This window comes from Nomascus leucogenys, chromosome 2, assembly GCF_006542625.1.
Source record: "Nomascus leucogenys isolate Asia chromosome 2, Asia_NLE_v1, whole genome shotgun sequence".
NCBI lineage: Eukaryota > Metazoa > Chordata > Mammalia > Primates > Hylobatidae > Nomascus > Nomascus leucogenys.
In genome coordinates, this window is record NC_044382.1 from 102,503,899 (window position 1) to 102,521,300 (window position 17,402).

The 17,402-nt window shown below is 33.6% G+C and overlaps 1 protein-coding gene across 3 annotated transcripts in view; it reads right to left on the reverse strand.

The window, feature by feature from the left end:
* FAM172A (family with sequence similarity 172 member A) overlaps positions 1-17,402 on the reverse strand; it is a 481,319-nt gene that overhangs the window by 330,611 nt on the left and 133,306 nt on the right. For all 3 annotated transcript variants that reach the window (XM_030816846.1, XM_012505467.2, XM_030816852.1), the window contains exons 5-6: positions 9,844-9,909; positions 4,197-4,388 (exon numbers count right to left, since the gene is read on the reverse strand). In XM_030816846.1, coding sequence (XP_030672706.1) covers positions 4,197-4,388; positions 9,844-9,909 — 258 coding nt within the window. The remainder of the gene's footprint in view (positions 1-4,196; positions 4,389-9,843; positions 9,910-17,402) is intronic.

Here is a 17,402-nt window from a genome sequence, read left to right on the forward strand (position 1 = left end):
GCTTGCTTGCTTGCTTGCTAAGTCTACTGCCTCTAAGCACAGCACAGTACAGCACAGCACAGCACAGCACAGCACAGCACAGCACAGCACAGCACAGCACAGCACAGCACCAGTACTTGCCCAAGAACTGCAGTCCTTATGGCCTACACTGCCTTTCAAGTTTATTTAGCACCCCAGAGAACTTTGTTTTGTGGTGGTGAGGCTTGCTGGAACTCAGGTTTCAATTGCTAGGATGGGCGATTCCTCTCTGGGTAGGGCTAGTCTAAATGCTCCCTCCATGGGTGCCAACTGAGATCTGCCTGGTGTTGCCTTCTGCTGTGACAGGGTAGCACTGAGTTCCAATGCAGAGTCCCACAGTCACTGTGCTCTCCCTCCCCCAAATGCACAGATTCTCTCTCCACACTATGCTGCTGCTGCCAGGACACAGGGGAGGGGTGGCATCGGCGATTCAAGAGTGTCTTTCCTACCCTCTTCAGTGCCTTTTTCAGTGATATAATGTTAAAACCAGGTACTGTGACTGCTCACCTAATTTTTGCTTTTTATGAAAGTGCTTTTTTGTGTGTGGATGTTGTTTAACTTGATGTTCTTGCAGTGAGGACATTTGGTGAAGGCTTCTATTTAGCCATCTTCCTCTGCCTCCACTCTCCTCCTTCTCTGTCTTTTGAACACTCATACAACTAGGTATTTAGTATTTTTGTTACATTTTATTCATTATTTTTATGTGTGTTTACTGGGAGAAGTTCATATTAATAAGCTCAGTCCACCATGTTAGGGAAGCCAAACTGTATAAATTACATTAATAAAAATAGCATTAATTTTTAAAACTCAGAAATAATAGCACGAATATTATAATCAAAGTAAGTAATTATGGAAATAGCATTCTTCTGAATAATCCATCTATGAGAAATTAGGGAAAATGCTATCCTAGTGAAGTAATCAGACTTCTCATGAAATTATTAAAATTAATACCTAAATCACTTATAGACAGTATTTTGAAAGTATCTTTTGTAATTTAAACTTTTACTTTTTTACTGATTTTATTACAAAATAGTTTCTATAACTTCTCAATCTTTGTTTTCACAAATATAACTGCCAACAAGTTCTACATTTCCCCTCATAGCTAGAGCCTGAGAAATATAAATAAACCCTCAGCTGTGTGGGACTGCCTGGCCCACATTGCTATGGAAGCTGGGTCACGGCGGGCCAGGCTCCTGTGCTCACTCTGGGGCTGGACCACATCAACATCTGCTGCTACCACTGCTTCTTGGGCATGAATAGAGTTGCCTGCTTTTTACCCCTTTTTAGAGACCAGTGGAAATGCCTAAAAAGGTGTATGTGAATAAAGGTCATCAAAGAAGAAACAAGTATGAGTAACTTTAAAGCTGCACAATCAGAGGCTGAATAATTGGCACTTGGCCACATGAAATAGTGTTTCTTATTCCAGGTAACATATTATGCAATGAAGATTGTCAAACGCCAAGAATATTAGCGATGGTGACCTCAGAAGCACTTGTGGGGATTTATCTGATATGCACCATTCCTCCAACATGAACTCTTAGTACACTTTTGATAATAAAGTCCTGAAGTATCTAAAATGCAGGGATTAGAATACTTATGATTTTCAAACTATGACCTGTGGAGCCCTGGGGCATTTGGTGAAGAAATCTCAGGGGCTGTTGTGGGAGTGGTTCCAATATTCACCATGCCCTCCTTTCAACCTAAGTGGCTTCACATATTTAAACTTAATACTGTTCACAAACCAGTCCACTTAGACAGGGCTCTACTATTGAAAAAAAGGTTTTAACCATACAATGATAGGAATCCAATTTTAGGAATTTCAGTCTTATACCAAAAATCTGCAGGGAATATAACGAAATATTATTAACAACACTGAGTAAAGATAATATTGTGTGGCCCCCAAAACATCAGAATTTACTTCAGTTGTGATATGAAAACCCACAGATCATGAAAAATAGACCAGAGGTTCTAACTTTTGGAAAATTTTGGAAATATTTCTTTAAATAAAACTTTAGAAAAAGTCCAAACAAATAAAAACAAAAGCAGAGCTAGCCTGATTCAAAAAAAAAAAAAAAGTAAGCATGGGACAGCTTCTTATTCCCTGTTTATTAGTCTTCCTCTGCCTGCATCTTAAAATACCATCATCTTTCCCTCAACCAACACCTCCCCACCCACAGAGCAACCCTTGAAGGAAACACTATGAAAAAGTAAAGTCGAAGTAGTAAAATCACTTTATCCAGATTTAAAAGTGATCTGTTTCTAAATCACCATGAAGAAAATTACCATAATAATGTTCATATTCATTTTTTTAAAAAAATAAGGAGAATTAAATATATAAACTAAAATTTTTACGTGTGCTGCATGCTTAGAAATCAACTGCTTCATTTCAAGGAATCATGAGTTGCCATTTTTTTAAGAAGAAAAAATTCAAGACACTGAAATGCTGTTATCCCCAAAACACTATTCCTACTTACAAGAACAAAATGACTTACTATTGTTAATGTTACTGACAAACTTCCTCCCTCTTGTTTGGGATATCACCACAAAGTTTGTTAAAACAAACATGTTTGGCATGGTTTTCCATATAGACTTTCCCTGCGAAATCTTTACACAACAATAAAATATTCCAGAATAGGAAAGGCTTAGGTGATCTATAGCAGAGACAACTAACTACATAAAATATTTCACCTAGCACTGCATGTTGAAAGCATCCCATTTCCTTTACTAAGTTATATTTTCAAATATTCATCAAATTGTGAACACATTTTACATATAATGTTCTTCCAAAAATACATAGACAGGATCTGTTCTAACTCCAAACAAATGTGTCAGAGAGAAAGTTCATTTCACTATTTAAAACCTGAAATCCGAAACAGTTTAAACATAATATTTTATGTGAGTTAATTTAGTCTAAATTTCAATTTATTTTAGTTACTTCAATTCTACTAAAATACACACTATCGAAATTAGCAACCAGATCGAAAGTAGTATCTTTCCATTCTTTGCCTATCCACAAAAAGTGGAAAAAAAAAAACATATAGTTAACCTAAGAAATTCTACTTTTAGCATTTTAAGGGTTTCAAAATCTATTAACCAAAATGTTCTTTAGGAGCTGTGCTGAGCCTTCATTTCTCATTTCTGAGTTAACAGAATAGACAACATGTTACCTTTGACTTTTGTAATCATCAGTGTATTAAAGAAATCCTTTCCAATTTTAATTACAAAAATGTAATAATTCTTATAAATAAAACAAATAAAGCCTACATGGACACATATATTCCTTTACTTTTTACAAAGTCTTTTTACAAAAGACTTTTTACTTTTTACAAAACTGATACAAGATATCAGTTTATGTTTTTCTAAAAAAAAAAATCTACTCACGTGAAAGAAATGCATACTTTGCAAAATTGGGCTGTTCATTATGGAACTTATGAATGCAACAGTAAAACAAAAGCAGCCAAACATTAAAATATGCCAATATTATGTCAGAAAAACATTTCACTATTGCAAGAAAAGAAACCTTGAACACAATTTAAAAATAGCAGTTTCTAAAAAGTTTGAATGCAAATAAGAATAAAATATTCATTGAACATTACATTTTGCCATTCTATATGTCTATGTCTCATGCTTAAAGCATTTTATTTGTGGGCTCTAAAAAACATTTTAAAGAAATGACAAAAAAATTTAGTTACTCCAACTCTTCCTTTAAATAATATGAGATTAATTCAAAGTAGCAGATCTCCTTTAGTTTCTAACTTCACCAAATTAGGTAGGCAAAGGTTTACAAAAGCAGTCATGATATTTTTGTCAGAAGTATTTTCAATGATGTTGATAAATATTTGATAGTTTGATAATTGATAGTTTGATAATTGATATTTCACAGGATTAAAAATATTTTAGAAAATATTAATCCTGTGATATTTCACAGGATTAAAAATATTTTAGAAAAATTATTCACTCAAAAGATATTATTTAAATCTTTGTATGCTCACGATGCCACTTTGTTTTTCTTTGTAACTGCAAAATAATGCAGAATAATCTTTCACACAAGTAAAATAAATAATAACAACCCAAAGATAAGATTATGCTTAGGATATACTTTTTGAAGAAACATAAAAACATATAATAAAACAGTACTATAAAATGCCAAAAAAAAACCCCCAGGAAATTGTACTTACAGCCACAGCTCTTTTAATAAACGGTATCTGTGTGCCACTGTCCAGATCTTCATTTATAATAAGTCTTCTAGCCCACTGCCCTGCCCTGACAACACCACTACCATGAATTAAAACCATCAGTTTCTGTGGATTTGTCAAAGCATCCTCACTCATAAAGATAAAACTCTTTGGTTCACTCTCAGTGGCATCTACCTGTAATTAAATAAAATTAAATAATAAATAAATGTCTTCTGATCAGGCATACACATAAATGAAGAAACAACTAATGGCTGTTATAAAGTATTAAATGGTTACTATAGAATTATAGAAGTAAAAAACAATTTTAACACAAAATTAACATATTCAGTACAGATTAACAATTATATATTAGGTGGATGGGACAAGACATGATAGTAATTTAAATATAAAAATATAAAAAATATTGGTAATATGTTTCTCTTCATTATTATTGTATATTTAGTATTGTATTATCATTGTAAATAAAAATAACTATTTTTTTAGTGCCTCCTATAGTCTAGCTCCTATGCTACCTGTTGTAAAAACATTATCTCATTCAATAACAACCCATTTAGGTGGTACTATTATTATAGTGATTTATAGATGAAGAAATTGAGGCTTAGGGAGTTTACATAAGTTGCCCACAGTCACACAACTATAAGTCTATAGTTGTATAACAGAAATATATTGCACCGATAATAAAAAATAGAAAACTAAAATTGGAGGTAGACGTATTGGAAAATCATATATCAGCCAGGAATACCACTAAACTTTTAAAGGGAAGAAGAGGAAACTATTTAAAAACTAGTTCTATTCTTACCTGATCTATGTAAATGGACTTCCAAATTTCATTCAGATTGTGAACACAGGATTATATAACAATTATTTTTACAAAGCCACATTGTGTACTCCAATGAACTTACTTTATAAACTAGTTACTTACAGAATAAAAGGTAAATATTTTTATCCATTTTGATTGTACTTAATATTTAGATTGTTAACTATATGATGTATGATTTACATTTGAAAGACACAAAACACTTTTAGAAAGCGATAACTTCCCAACCTTTTGTTACATATGCCATGACACACTGAGTGGTATTCCACATCAGCACTGGCGAGTGACTGGAAATGGAAGCCTTTGGATAGCCAGATCAAGCAGGAAGTTGACATTCTGATGGCTGGTACTCTTACATAAAGAAGGTCAATCCACATATTGTGTAACATAATAGCTCTTCACTTTGTCAACTGTATATGTTCATAAAATTATTAAAATAGGAAGTATACAAAAACTGTAGATGCCCCCCCCCCAAAAAAAAAAAAAGCCCTGGATTCTAAATATTCCCAATCATTATGCTTAGGAAGAGAAAAATAAAATAAAACATAAAATATCTCTACTTCTAAAACAATCAGGCTAGTTTCAGTAAGAGATGGCTTAGGCATTTGTGCAAACAGAGCAAAAATGGCAATTATTTCAGCAAGAGCAGCATGGACACAGGGCTTAAAGAAGAAATAACACCTTTTCATTGAAGCCTTCCCTGACTACCACTTTTAAAACTCCAAACATGTCCCGAGAATTCTGTAGTCCCTTTCACTGTTTTATTTTCCTCCACGGCACATACTAAGATCTAACATATTGTATGCTTTACTCTATATTTTTGCAAATGTGTTTATTCACCGCCTGCTCCCTGCACTAGAATGTAAGTCCAGGCAGGCACAGAGTTCTCTGGTTTGTATCCACTTATAGTCTCAGTACCTAAAATAAAACCTAGCACATTGTAGGCACTCAGTAATAAAAAACAATAAACTTTTGGAATGAGGAATCTTATCAAGCCTCACCAGTGACTTCTTTTAGATAAAAGACATTTAACTAAATAATGGATCCTCTAAAATGGTTATAATACTTGCCTGGTTGAGAAAGCATATACTGAAGATTAAACTAGTACATAATCATAGAGAATTTTACAAGAGCTATACAATGTTAAAGAATTAAAATGACATAACTATAATTTTATTAGCAATAGCTAAAAATACAGGGAGATATGAAGTGTAACACAATCATATTAGCTTCACCTGCATGCTATGTCCAGAGTAAACAAAGTATAATGATGACAATAAATATGACTATAGCCACACAGAAAGATAAGTGGATGACAAACACAGGAAAACCAAACCTAAGAAGAAAAATTCCCTTTTACCTAGGAACATTATATAAAAATAGAAGAATTGCTCAGTTAAAGAGGCTTTAAAAAAAAGTAATGATGATAAGAACAAAATAAAAAAATTGAAAGGCAGAACTGTCAGTGTATAACAAGAAAGAGGCCACAGGGGTTTCTAGTCATTCAGTTACCAAACAGTATGTCTAAACACGCACAAAGAAAAGTGCCTCTTAAGGTCAGTGAGGCCTTAATGGATCCTGGAATGGCTATGGAGATGGATATCTATTACCTTAACAAAAAAACCTGTAGTACAGATATTCCAGTAGATGCTGATCACTGTCTCTTTTTTCCTGTTTGACTAAGTCCCCTGTTACCAAGAAACTGAGTCAATTTTTTAAGCAATGGAATACTGGCACTTTGAAGTCCACAGTAATCACTTAAAACTGAAAGAAACTTATTTTCAGATGATAAAAATGTATTTTTTATATTAAAATGCTGCTCGATAAAGGACCACTTGAGTCCAGGAGTTTGAGACCAACCTGGGCAACATAGTGAGACCCTGTCTCTGCAAATAATCAAAAATTAGCTAGGTGTGGTGGTGTGCACCTGTAGTCCCAGCTACTTGGGAGGCTGAGGCTGGAGAATTGCTTGAGCCCAGGAAGTCAAGGCTGCACTAAGCCATGACTGCACCAAAGCACTCAGCTTGTGCAACAGCGTGAGACTCTGTCTCAAAAAAGAAAAAAGAGGGAAAATGGAATCACATTTACAAAAAAAATGCTGCTAAATAATTTTTAAGGGGCTACAAATTAAGCTAGCCATGAATAAATTAAAGTTTTACTTGAACACTGAGAAAAGTTGACTTTCAAAATACGAGAACATCAGAATATTAAAGAAAAACAACAATGCAAATGAATAATGTAATAATATTAATGAGTAAGGGGTAAGAGCAGTATTTTAGATGGTCATTGGCTAATATTCACCTCAGTTTACATAGAACTCTGACTTTGCACATGGTAACTACAATGTACTTTCTATAAAGTTAGTGCTAATTTTAAATAGTAAGATATCTATATTAATAAAATAATTTCTTCTTCATTAACCTAATTAAGTTTGAACATATGGCTGTTCCAAGGCCATTTATCTTCAAATAGTGGTAATTTATTAAGCTAAGCTTTCATTAAGGAATACACATAATGGTCATTCCAGCAAACCACCTCACTTTATTACAAATCAACCTCAGACACCTTTTGGTTGGTGAGACTGCACCAAACAATTTTAGCAGTTACCAATTCATTGTGGAATACTGGTGAACACCATTAATTGCTGAAACATGATGTATGTAATAAACTAAGTGAAAATTTGTAGTGAAGTTGTTAATTCATGTCTCCAGTGTTCTATACAAGTATGAGATATTTTACTATAATTGAGAATACCTTATGCCTATTTATGAGAGATGTAGAGTAAACATAGGCATGATCATAATGTTTACTATCAAATCACGGGTTCCACAAAGAGCTGTCATTTAAAAAATGGTGCTTTTTCCCTTTTAAAATAGTTTTAACTATAAAACTAAAAGAGTTCATCACCAGGAAAAAAAAGGTTTGATGGTATTCTTTAAGTAAAAATTTACAGACACCCACATACAAAAACCCACTCTCACTCTGAGATTTAAGAGAGCTCTGGAGAAAAATAATAGCTATTGAAAAATAGTTGTGAAGAGAAGTTGCACAACAATACCAACTATGTGATAATTTAAAGGGAAATATTAATTTCCTAAGACAAAATTCAGAGTTTTTAAGTTTACAAAATAAGGGAAACTTTATTAACCAAAGATGGGCATGATGCTTAAGTTTCATATAAAGTAAATCTCTCTTGCTTATTAGCTTTATATTCCAAATTTAAAATCAAAGGATAATCAGATCCATAATACAGAGTTCTCTTCCATCTATAAAGATCAATAATGAAACTTAAACATATAACATGCTGTATACAGCCAATTATTTTGTGATTTGTCCTAGCAATCTGGAGACTGAAGTGAGTTTAAGGGTTCCCTGGAACTAGAAGTATTATAGAGTTAACAGACTCAATATTAATTGTGTTGTATCAATAAATTAACCTAATGCTCTTTAAATATTATTCTTCAGAAACTCTGAAAGAAATAAAATTAATAAGAAAGGAAAACTGGGCAAAGTGACAAAATTCTACCCTGACTTTCCAGAAGACCAAATTTCAATATATACTTTAAATGAAGTAAAATGCTAGGCCTAAAGTCAAAACTAAGACAGTAAGTTTAAATCCAAAAAAGACTGGTATATTCATTCCCAGAAAGGTACTAAAATCTTGTCTGTAAAGGAAGAAAAATTTCCAAATAAACCAAGGGTTGATGTAGCTGTTAACAGAATAATATTTTATTGACTAATCCATCATAAGCACTTGGACCAGTGTCCATCACCTAAAAAACATTTAAATAAATATATGTTGAATAAATGAATAATGAGTGAATGACTAATAATGTGATCTTGCACTTGAGGTTACTAATGGAAAACTAAATTAAAAGGTTTCCTTTAAAAAAGGAACTATGGAATCAGTTCTGGAGAGGGACAATATTAAGAAATCTTCAAACCCTCCAATTTATAATAAAATAGCACTATGCAAATAATTTTTAAAACTCATGCAACATTTCATGCAAACAAAATTATCTATATGCAAAGTGTTGTGCCTTAAATGAATTACTTTCATCAAGTCTCCCAGAATCTTATATATCATAAAATCACAACGTTGTCAAGAGCAGCAAAGGTCCTCTAATCTAGTCCAACCACTATTTCACACACACGATTACAATTTCTTCATTTTAAAGCTTAATATTTTGTGGTTTACATTTAAAATAACGAGTTTGTGTTTTTTTGTTCTGTTTTGTTTTTTTGATAATTTGAGTCTGAGAACAAATCTCAAACTTTTTCACTCTGAAATGGCAAAATGTGCAAAATTCAAAAAAATGTTCTGCCAAAAAGGGAAGGAGCAGGGTTATGAAACAGGAAGCACCAGGAATGAATTTGGGAATGTATAGAGGAAACAACATACTGTGTGTAGAAATAAGACATATTTTTAAAAACCAAGAAATATTTAAAGAGATAGTGAATGTCTAATGTAACAAAAACTGCACTGGTTTACTATAAATAAATAGAAACAAATTATTCTAGTGAAATGAGAAAGGGTACAGGTAAGGGTAATCCTTTTAATTGAGTCATCATTTTCAAAGAGACTAGAGATTGGTTTTTCCTTTATACTGAAGAGTATTCTTTATAAGAACTACTGTGCAGAATAAGGTATACTAATAAGCATTTAAAATTATCGTTATCAACACAATAAACCTTAACATTTAAACTTATCACAGTCAACCCAAAACAAAAGTTTTCTTCTGAATTAAAAACTATTTTACTTGGAAATAAACATTTCATTTGAAATAAACATTTCTTTAAAATTTGACTTACTGGAATAGATATTTTTTTCAAATTACAGTCCTTTTCCAGGAGCTCATACACATACTTCGTGATGATCTAAGTAGGAGAGAAATAACACATTAAGATCCAATGTCATCCATTATCAAAACTGACAAAAATTTTGGTAAATTGTTGCAAGTTATTGCTCTGAGTAAATATCTCTTCATCTTGGAATGCTCTGATACTGTATTAAGAGACTCCTAATTACCCATAATGGTTTACTTCCTGCTGCTGTATGAATAACTATGAACCTTTGTATTAAGGATTAGGACCAATTAATATACATTAACAAAAATATACGCAACTTTCTCTTTTTCAAGAGAATACTCTGAAAGTATATTTTCTTTTTTCAGTGTTTCTAAAATTTGTTTCTCCTATTATTTTCCCATAGGCATTACATTTAATATATTAATGGCACCTTAGTGACTCTGAATCTCAACACCTCTTTTATGTTCACTGAATCGAGGAGGAAAAAGTCAGAGGTATTCTAAACAGAAAAGGAAAACTCATCCAGAAAGTCAGGGACATGTCAGTAACACTGCTTATGCTAGGAAGAAACATAGTTCCTCTAGATGTCCATGTCCTAATTCCTGTAACCTGTGAATAAGTTATGTTACAAATTAAATGAACCAACAGATATAACTGAAGTTTAGAACCTTGAAATGGCGAGATTTTCTAGGATTATCTGGGTTGTCTTTAAATGTAGAAGATTACAGAAGAACAGTGGGTCAGAGAGATGCAAAGTGACTCAACTAGCTATTGCTTGTTTTCAACATGGATGAAGAAGACAAGCCAAGAAATGTAGTAGCTTTTATAAAGTGGAATAACCTTCAGTTTACAGCAGTTAGAAAATGAGACCTCAGTCCTACAACTGCAAGGAACTGAATTCGGCCAGCAACCCTTATAAGCAGTAAACAAATTCTCCCCTAGATCCTAAAAACAGCTTGTTCACACCTTAATTTTAGCCCAGTGAAACTCATACGGGACTTCTGACCTACAGAATTGTTAAGATAATAAATCTGTGTTGCTTTAAGCCTCGAAATTTATAGTAATTTGTTATAGCAGCAAAAGAAAGTCAACACACTATTTCTATTAAGGAAGGCAAAGAGTAAGGAAAGAGACATCTGGAATAAAAACAAATATTAAATAGATGGTACTAATGGTCATTTTAAGGAGTGTTTCTCCACCCCAAAATGTCTTAAGTTATCTATGCAAAATACCTCAGAGAATAATTTTAGCAGAAACATAATTAAAAGTCAAATTTTATGAAACAAAATCACAGGATGATTTTTTTTAGAAAATTAAGATGTCAATTGCTTTGGTGCTGTATTCGTAATCTAAAATAGATTCTTTATCCTGCTTTCTTCAAGGAGTCCAAAATTCTTTCTTCTATGTATACGTATTCATTTCATTTTAGAAACAGTATATTAGATGTATGCTAGAACAGCTTTATCTTGGCTGGTAATGGTAACTTCAAAAGCTATGATACTACATTAGAACTAGGTAATAAAATGCTAGTTATTAAACTAATAGTATTCTTACATTTTAACATAGTAGTTAAAATTATGTTGATTATACCTTCACTGGGATGTAGTGGTACTGTAGACTTATAAGGGTAAACTAAAAATGTGGAGGTTAAGACTAAACATATGTGTAAAGTTATACAATGACCTGCTGCTTTAAGAGAAATAGATTAAATAAGATTAGCAAAATGAGTGGTTTAACTTTTCGAAAATATCCTACTATCTATGAAATCACAAAATATCCTTACATTTGAAGTAACAACAAAACCAATGAAACTTAATCCAAATGAATTCTACCACCATGCCGAATACTTAAGACATAATCTGAGAATAAAAAATTAAATACTACTGACCTTACAAAAAAGCTGAAGAAACTAAAAGTCAACAGCTCTTACTAGATACATCAGTTAATCCTCAAGGTTTATACTACAGGATAATAAAAAACAATTCAAAAAACTCAAAAATTGCTTATTTAGCTTTGAAAAACATGATAGAGCAAGTCTGGAATTTGCAACATATCAAACCAAGTAATAAAACTATATATCAAGTAAGAGTTGGAGAAACACTACCTAACTTGCCTAATTTGCTTTGATCTCCAAATCCTTACTGTAGGAAAAAAGCAACCATAGATGAAATCATCTATCTTATAGGCAATTTTCCATGTTCAGCATGCTCTCCTCAGCTCTAGTCATCCTCCAAAATACAGATCACATGTCAGCTCCTTCAGGTAACTCTCACGGTCTCATCCCAACCCTCCAAGGTATGGCAAAGTGTCTCACCTCTCTTTTCCTCTGGACATGACTGAATATCATTATCTAACATACTACTTGAATATCATTACCTATCTGTTACACATCTACTTATAGAACACTATAATTTTGGTCTCCTACCTTTATTCCTTCTTGTATTCAGAGGATACTCCGGCAAACAGAAGATACTTAAAATTGTATATGAATTCTCCTCTGTCCATCCTGTCTACATCTTTTGAGGGAGATACAAGTTCAAGATTAAAAAAAAAAATTTTCTAATTGCTAAATCAAGGCTTAGGAAGAAAGCATCAAGGACTCATTCATTGCCTTCCAGATTGTATAGAATTGCATTCTGCATTTAGAAAAACCAAAAAATGAAAAAGATAATTTCAAAAAGGAGATGAAAAAAGTATTTCTTTCCAAATGTCATCTGTGTTCAAATGTTCACTGGGAGCTGTGTTTATAGATGGAAAAGAAAAGGCCTAAGAGACTACGCAGGCTCTAAAATTATGTTTTCATTCTAATAAGAAACAGAGAATTTCCGTTGTCTGGTCTGATGTATATAGAGCTTGGAAGTAGGTACTACTGACCTTACAAAGAGAAAAAAGGCTGAACAAACTGAAAGTCAACAACTTGCATTAGATCCATCACAGAAGTGAGGCCACAGAGCAAACTGCTTCCCTGAAAATGGAGAGACAGACAAGCAGATATAAAATCAGTTTACAGGGTACCTCAGCTGAAACCAGTACTAATGTAAGAACACTTTAAACTGCAATGGAGGAACTGCTGGTGGGGTGTGGACTAGCTTAAGAGTTAAAAACTAGGAGGAGGTTCAAACTTAAGGGGGAGGGGACAAATTTTTATGAGTTTTACTTCCAGGAGGGCTACTAGGTTCTCACTATGAAGACTACATAAAAACTCTCAGGCAGGGGAAGGGGAAAAGTAACCATTTAAAAATACTCCAGAGCTCTCTATTGTCTTTAACAATGCCTGAAATAGTTCAAGAGAAACTATTTTACCAGAACCTAGCTGACCTGGGGGAAAGGGAAATGCCCAAGTCCGGCTCATTTAAGAGATGAGACCTAATAGAGGACTATAGAATATCTCCCCATCTACCCTAAGTTACCACCATATCAACAGAGTTCCTATAAAATACCAGGGGATTACAGCTAAAATAACTCTAAGAGTCAGGCCCTTTATAAGGACCCTAGAAAAAACCAAAGACAACAGAGGAGACAAAAACAAAGAGCCTAGAGGAAACTGTAGCCTCTGACATGCAGCTAAAGCAAACAATAAACACAATCTAATGCCTAGCCAAATAAACATAAAATCTCACACTAAAGACCTATTTACTTCAGCTCCTTTCACCTGATATATAATATCAGGCTTTCAACAAGTAGTTACCAGGCTGCTAAAAGGCAAAAAAAACAAACAAACAAAACCCCCATGATCTGAAGAGACAAACCAAACATCAGAACTAGACTCAGATATGGCAGAGATAGTGGAATCATCAGACTAGGAATTTAAAACAACTACAATATGCTAAGGCTTTATTGGAAAAATGCACCACATACAGGAACAGATGGGTAATGTAAGGAGAAACATGGAAACCAAGATACAATCAAAAGGAAATGTTAGATCAAAACCACTGTAACAAAAATGAAGACTGGGTTTAATAGGCTAATTGGTAGACTGGACACGGCCAAGGAAAGACTCAATGAGCTTAAAGATAAGTTAATGGAAATGCTCAAAATGTAATTGCAAAGAGAAAACAAGAATGAAAAGACAATACAGAATATTAGAGAACTGTGGGGCAATCACACAAGGTGTAACTTATGCATAATGAGAATACAAGAAGGAGAAGAGAGAAGAAACAGAGAAAATATTTGAAGCAATAATGATTGAGAATATTCCAAAATTAATGACGGATAGAAAATAATAGATCCAAGAAGTGCAGAGAGCATCAAGCTGGATAAATAAAACAAAGAAACAAACAAAAAGACTATACCTTGCCAAAGTGAAAATCTTAAAAGAAGCTGGTGGGGGAAGGGTGGAAATTTACTTACAGAGGAACAAGGATCAGAATTACATTGGACTTCTCTTACAAACTATGTAAGCAAGAAGACAGAGGAGGGAATTATTCGGTGTTGAAAGAAACCCCACCAACCTAGAATTTTATATCCTGCAAAGTTATCCTTCAAAAGTGAGGGAGAAATAAAGACTTTCTGAGACAAATAAAAATTTAGGGAATTTTTTCTTCTTTTTTTTTTTTTTTTTTGCCAGTAGACCTGCCTCACAAGAAATGTTAAAACTTATTTCAGAGAAAATGAAAATTACAGAGGTCAGGAATTTGGATCAACACAGAAACAGAAGTGTTAGACAAGAAAGAAATGAAGGTAAAATAAAATATTTTATTATTCTTATTTGGTCTAACAGATAACAGTTTGTTTAAAATAATAACAGCAACAATGTATTTTGTGATTATAGATAAGCAGAATGAATGTCAGCAATGTTATAAGTGACAAGAGGGAAGAACTGATTATACTCTGTTATAAGGTACTTGTACTACACATGAAGAGGTCTAGTGTCATCTGAAAGAAACACTGGAAAGAAAAATCTACTACACCTGGCAATTTTCCTGGATTTCTTCTGATTCCTAAGAAGCTGCCGTAAAGATAAAAGTTAAATGAATCCACAATGGAAGTGATAGAAAAATAATTTTGAGATTATATATTCATGGAATAAATCTCCTGACTACTAATACAGTAATGCCCTCAAGGAATTAGAGTCTGACTCAAATTTTTCTAGCTCAGAGTTTCTGCATGCAGGGATTAAAGAAAATTGTTAAAAGGAGAGCAGGGGTGATCAGTGAAATACAACACAGAAATAAGGAAAATGAAGTATACTAAAAATCATTTCTCCATGGAGCACTTCCAATAGAAGGGTTATATTCATCCTACTATGAATTTATTTTTGACACTTATTAAGCACTTACTATGTGCTTATCAGGTTCCTCATTCATCTCAGCATTACTTCAGGTCTTTAATTAAATAAGAAGCCAGCAATGATAACCTTTAGTCCAGTAACAGCACTGAAATTATTCTAGCTAGTTATAATTTAAGGGGGTGAGGAAGAGTGACATTAAGAAGCCTCCTAGAAGGTACTACAGATCCTTTTGAGAAATAAAATGTAGTACATGATAATATATATTACTGCATAGGTAAGGTAAATGATATAAATACTTCAATTAAACACAAAGTTTATTTTATTACCAGATATTCAAGCTTTCATTCTTTCTTCCTGAGAAGAAAATCTCTCAATAGTAACAAACTAAATTTGGCCTTATTGATTCACAGCAATAACAATTGTTATTTTACAACTTTATTAACTACGTAAGATAAAAAATTTCTATATTAGGCCTATTAGGAGAGTAAGAATATCAGCCCAAGACATAAAACACCAGTACCCATACATCACCAGGCATACCCATCCCTATAGATGACACATAAATGCTAAGAGAATCCTGACTTTAAATGTAAAGGTGGATGAATGGAATCAAAAGGGAAACTCTAAAAGATTTAAATATATCTATAAAATTTTTATGCCTCTTTCAACCAAATAAAATCTTAGAAAACAGACTCAGTAAGTATCTGAATTAGTAAAATATGAAGTAAAACATTAAAAGAAATAATTTTTAAAAAGTTTTTAAACATATGAAACATTTTAAAAGAAAAATAACTTTTAAATGCTTAAAATATTTTAAAATAAACCATTTTTTCCGTGCTTGTATAGCGGTAAGTATACCTACCTGTTATGTGGGACGCTGGGGTTTGATTCTCCCCACAACCAAAAAAAGAAAAGAAACAATTTGTAAACAGCCTTAAGATAACAAATCATTGCCTAGTAGAAATTTGGTTCTAAATGGCAGAATGAAATTAAGTCATTTATAATGAGTACACTTAAGTGATAATAATACTCTCAGTTTTCTGCTTGAAATAATTACATATATCATGTTTACATTAAATGGATACTTACAAAACAGTTGAAAATAGTTTACTTTTACATAAGCATCTTCTTTTAACATTATTCATTTGCTTAGAAAGCCCTGATTTCACAAATGAGCCCAAAGGAGTCAAAATATGCAATCTGACTTATCACACTACAATGTATCACAAATGTAAATGAAGTTTGGTATTATAAGCTCTTACTGTATTGAAAGTTTAAAAATATTTTGAAGATAAACTTTCGCTTTTTTTTTTTTTTTTTTTTTTTGAGATGGAGTCTTGCATGGTTGCCCAGGCTGGAGTGCAGTGGTGCGATCTCAGCTCACTGCAAGCTCTGCCTCCTGGGTTCACGCCATTCTCCTGCCTCAGCCTCCCGAGTAGCTGGGACTACAGGCACCCACGACCATGCCTGGCTAATTTTTTGTACTTTTAGTATAGACGGGGTTTCACCGTGTTAGCCAGGATGGTCTCGATCTCCTGACCTTGGGATCCGCCCGCCTCGGCCTCCCAAAAACTTTCGCTTTTAACACAATATTTAGCCAGGCACGATGGCTCACACCTGTAATCCCAGAACTTTGGGAGGCCGAGGCAGGTGGATCACCTGAGGTCAGGGGTTCAAAACCAGCCTGGCCAACATGGCGAAACCCAGTCTCAACTAAAGATACAAAATTAGCCAGGCATGGTGGTGCATGCCTGTAATCCCAGCTACTTGGGAGGCTGAGGCAGGAGAATCACTTGAACCTGGGAGGCAGAAGTTGCAGTGAGCTGAAATAGCACCATTGCACTCCAGCCTGGGCAACAAGAGCAAGACTCCGTCTCAAAAATAAACAAACAAACAAATAAATAAATAAATAAAACAAAAATACAATATTTATTCTATCCTGTGTTACTCAGTTTCACTTTGCTTATTATGATTAATAAAAATACAATTTAAAATCCCCATACCATTTATTTTGAGACGCAGAGGCTTCAAGATCTTTGTATTCAGTATGTAACTGAATAACTGGTTGGATACCTCAATTTAAAATATACCAATAAATGGGGGATAGTGCCCTACCAGGTCTCAGGAGCAGAAGGGAGACAGATCTCACTCCTGGAAATCTAATCCTTGGCATGGTCTGCCACCGAAGGAGTAGGGAGCAAATCCTGCCAAAGTCCTGCTTGAGTCAAAGGAAATGCAAGAGTGGTGCCAGCTGCTGAAGGAAGCACCTACCAAAGCCTCTGAATGGACAAGGACGAAGGGAGTAATCTCTTGCCTCCATGCCCGTTTTCTC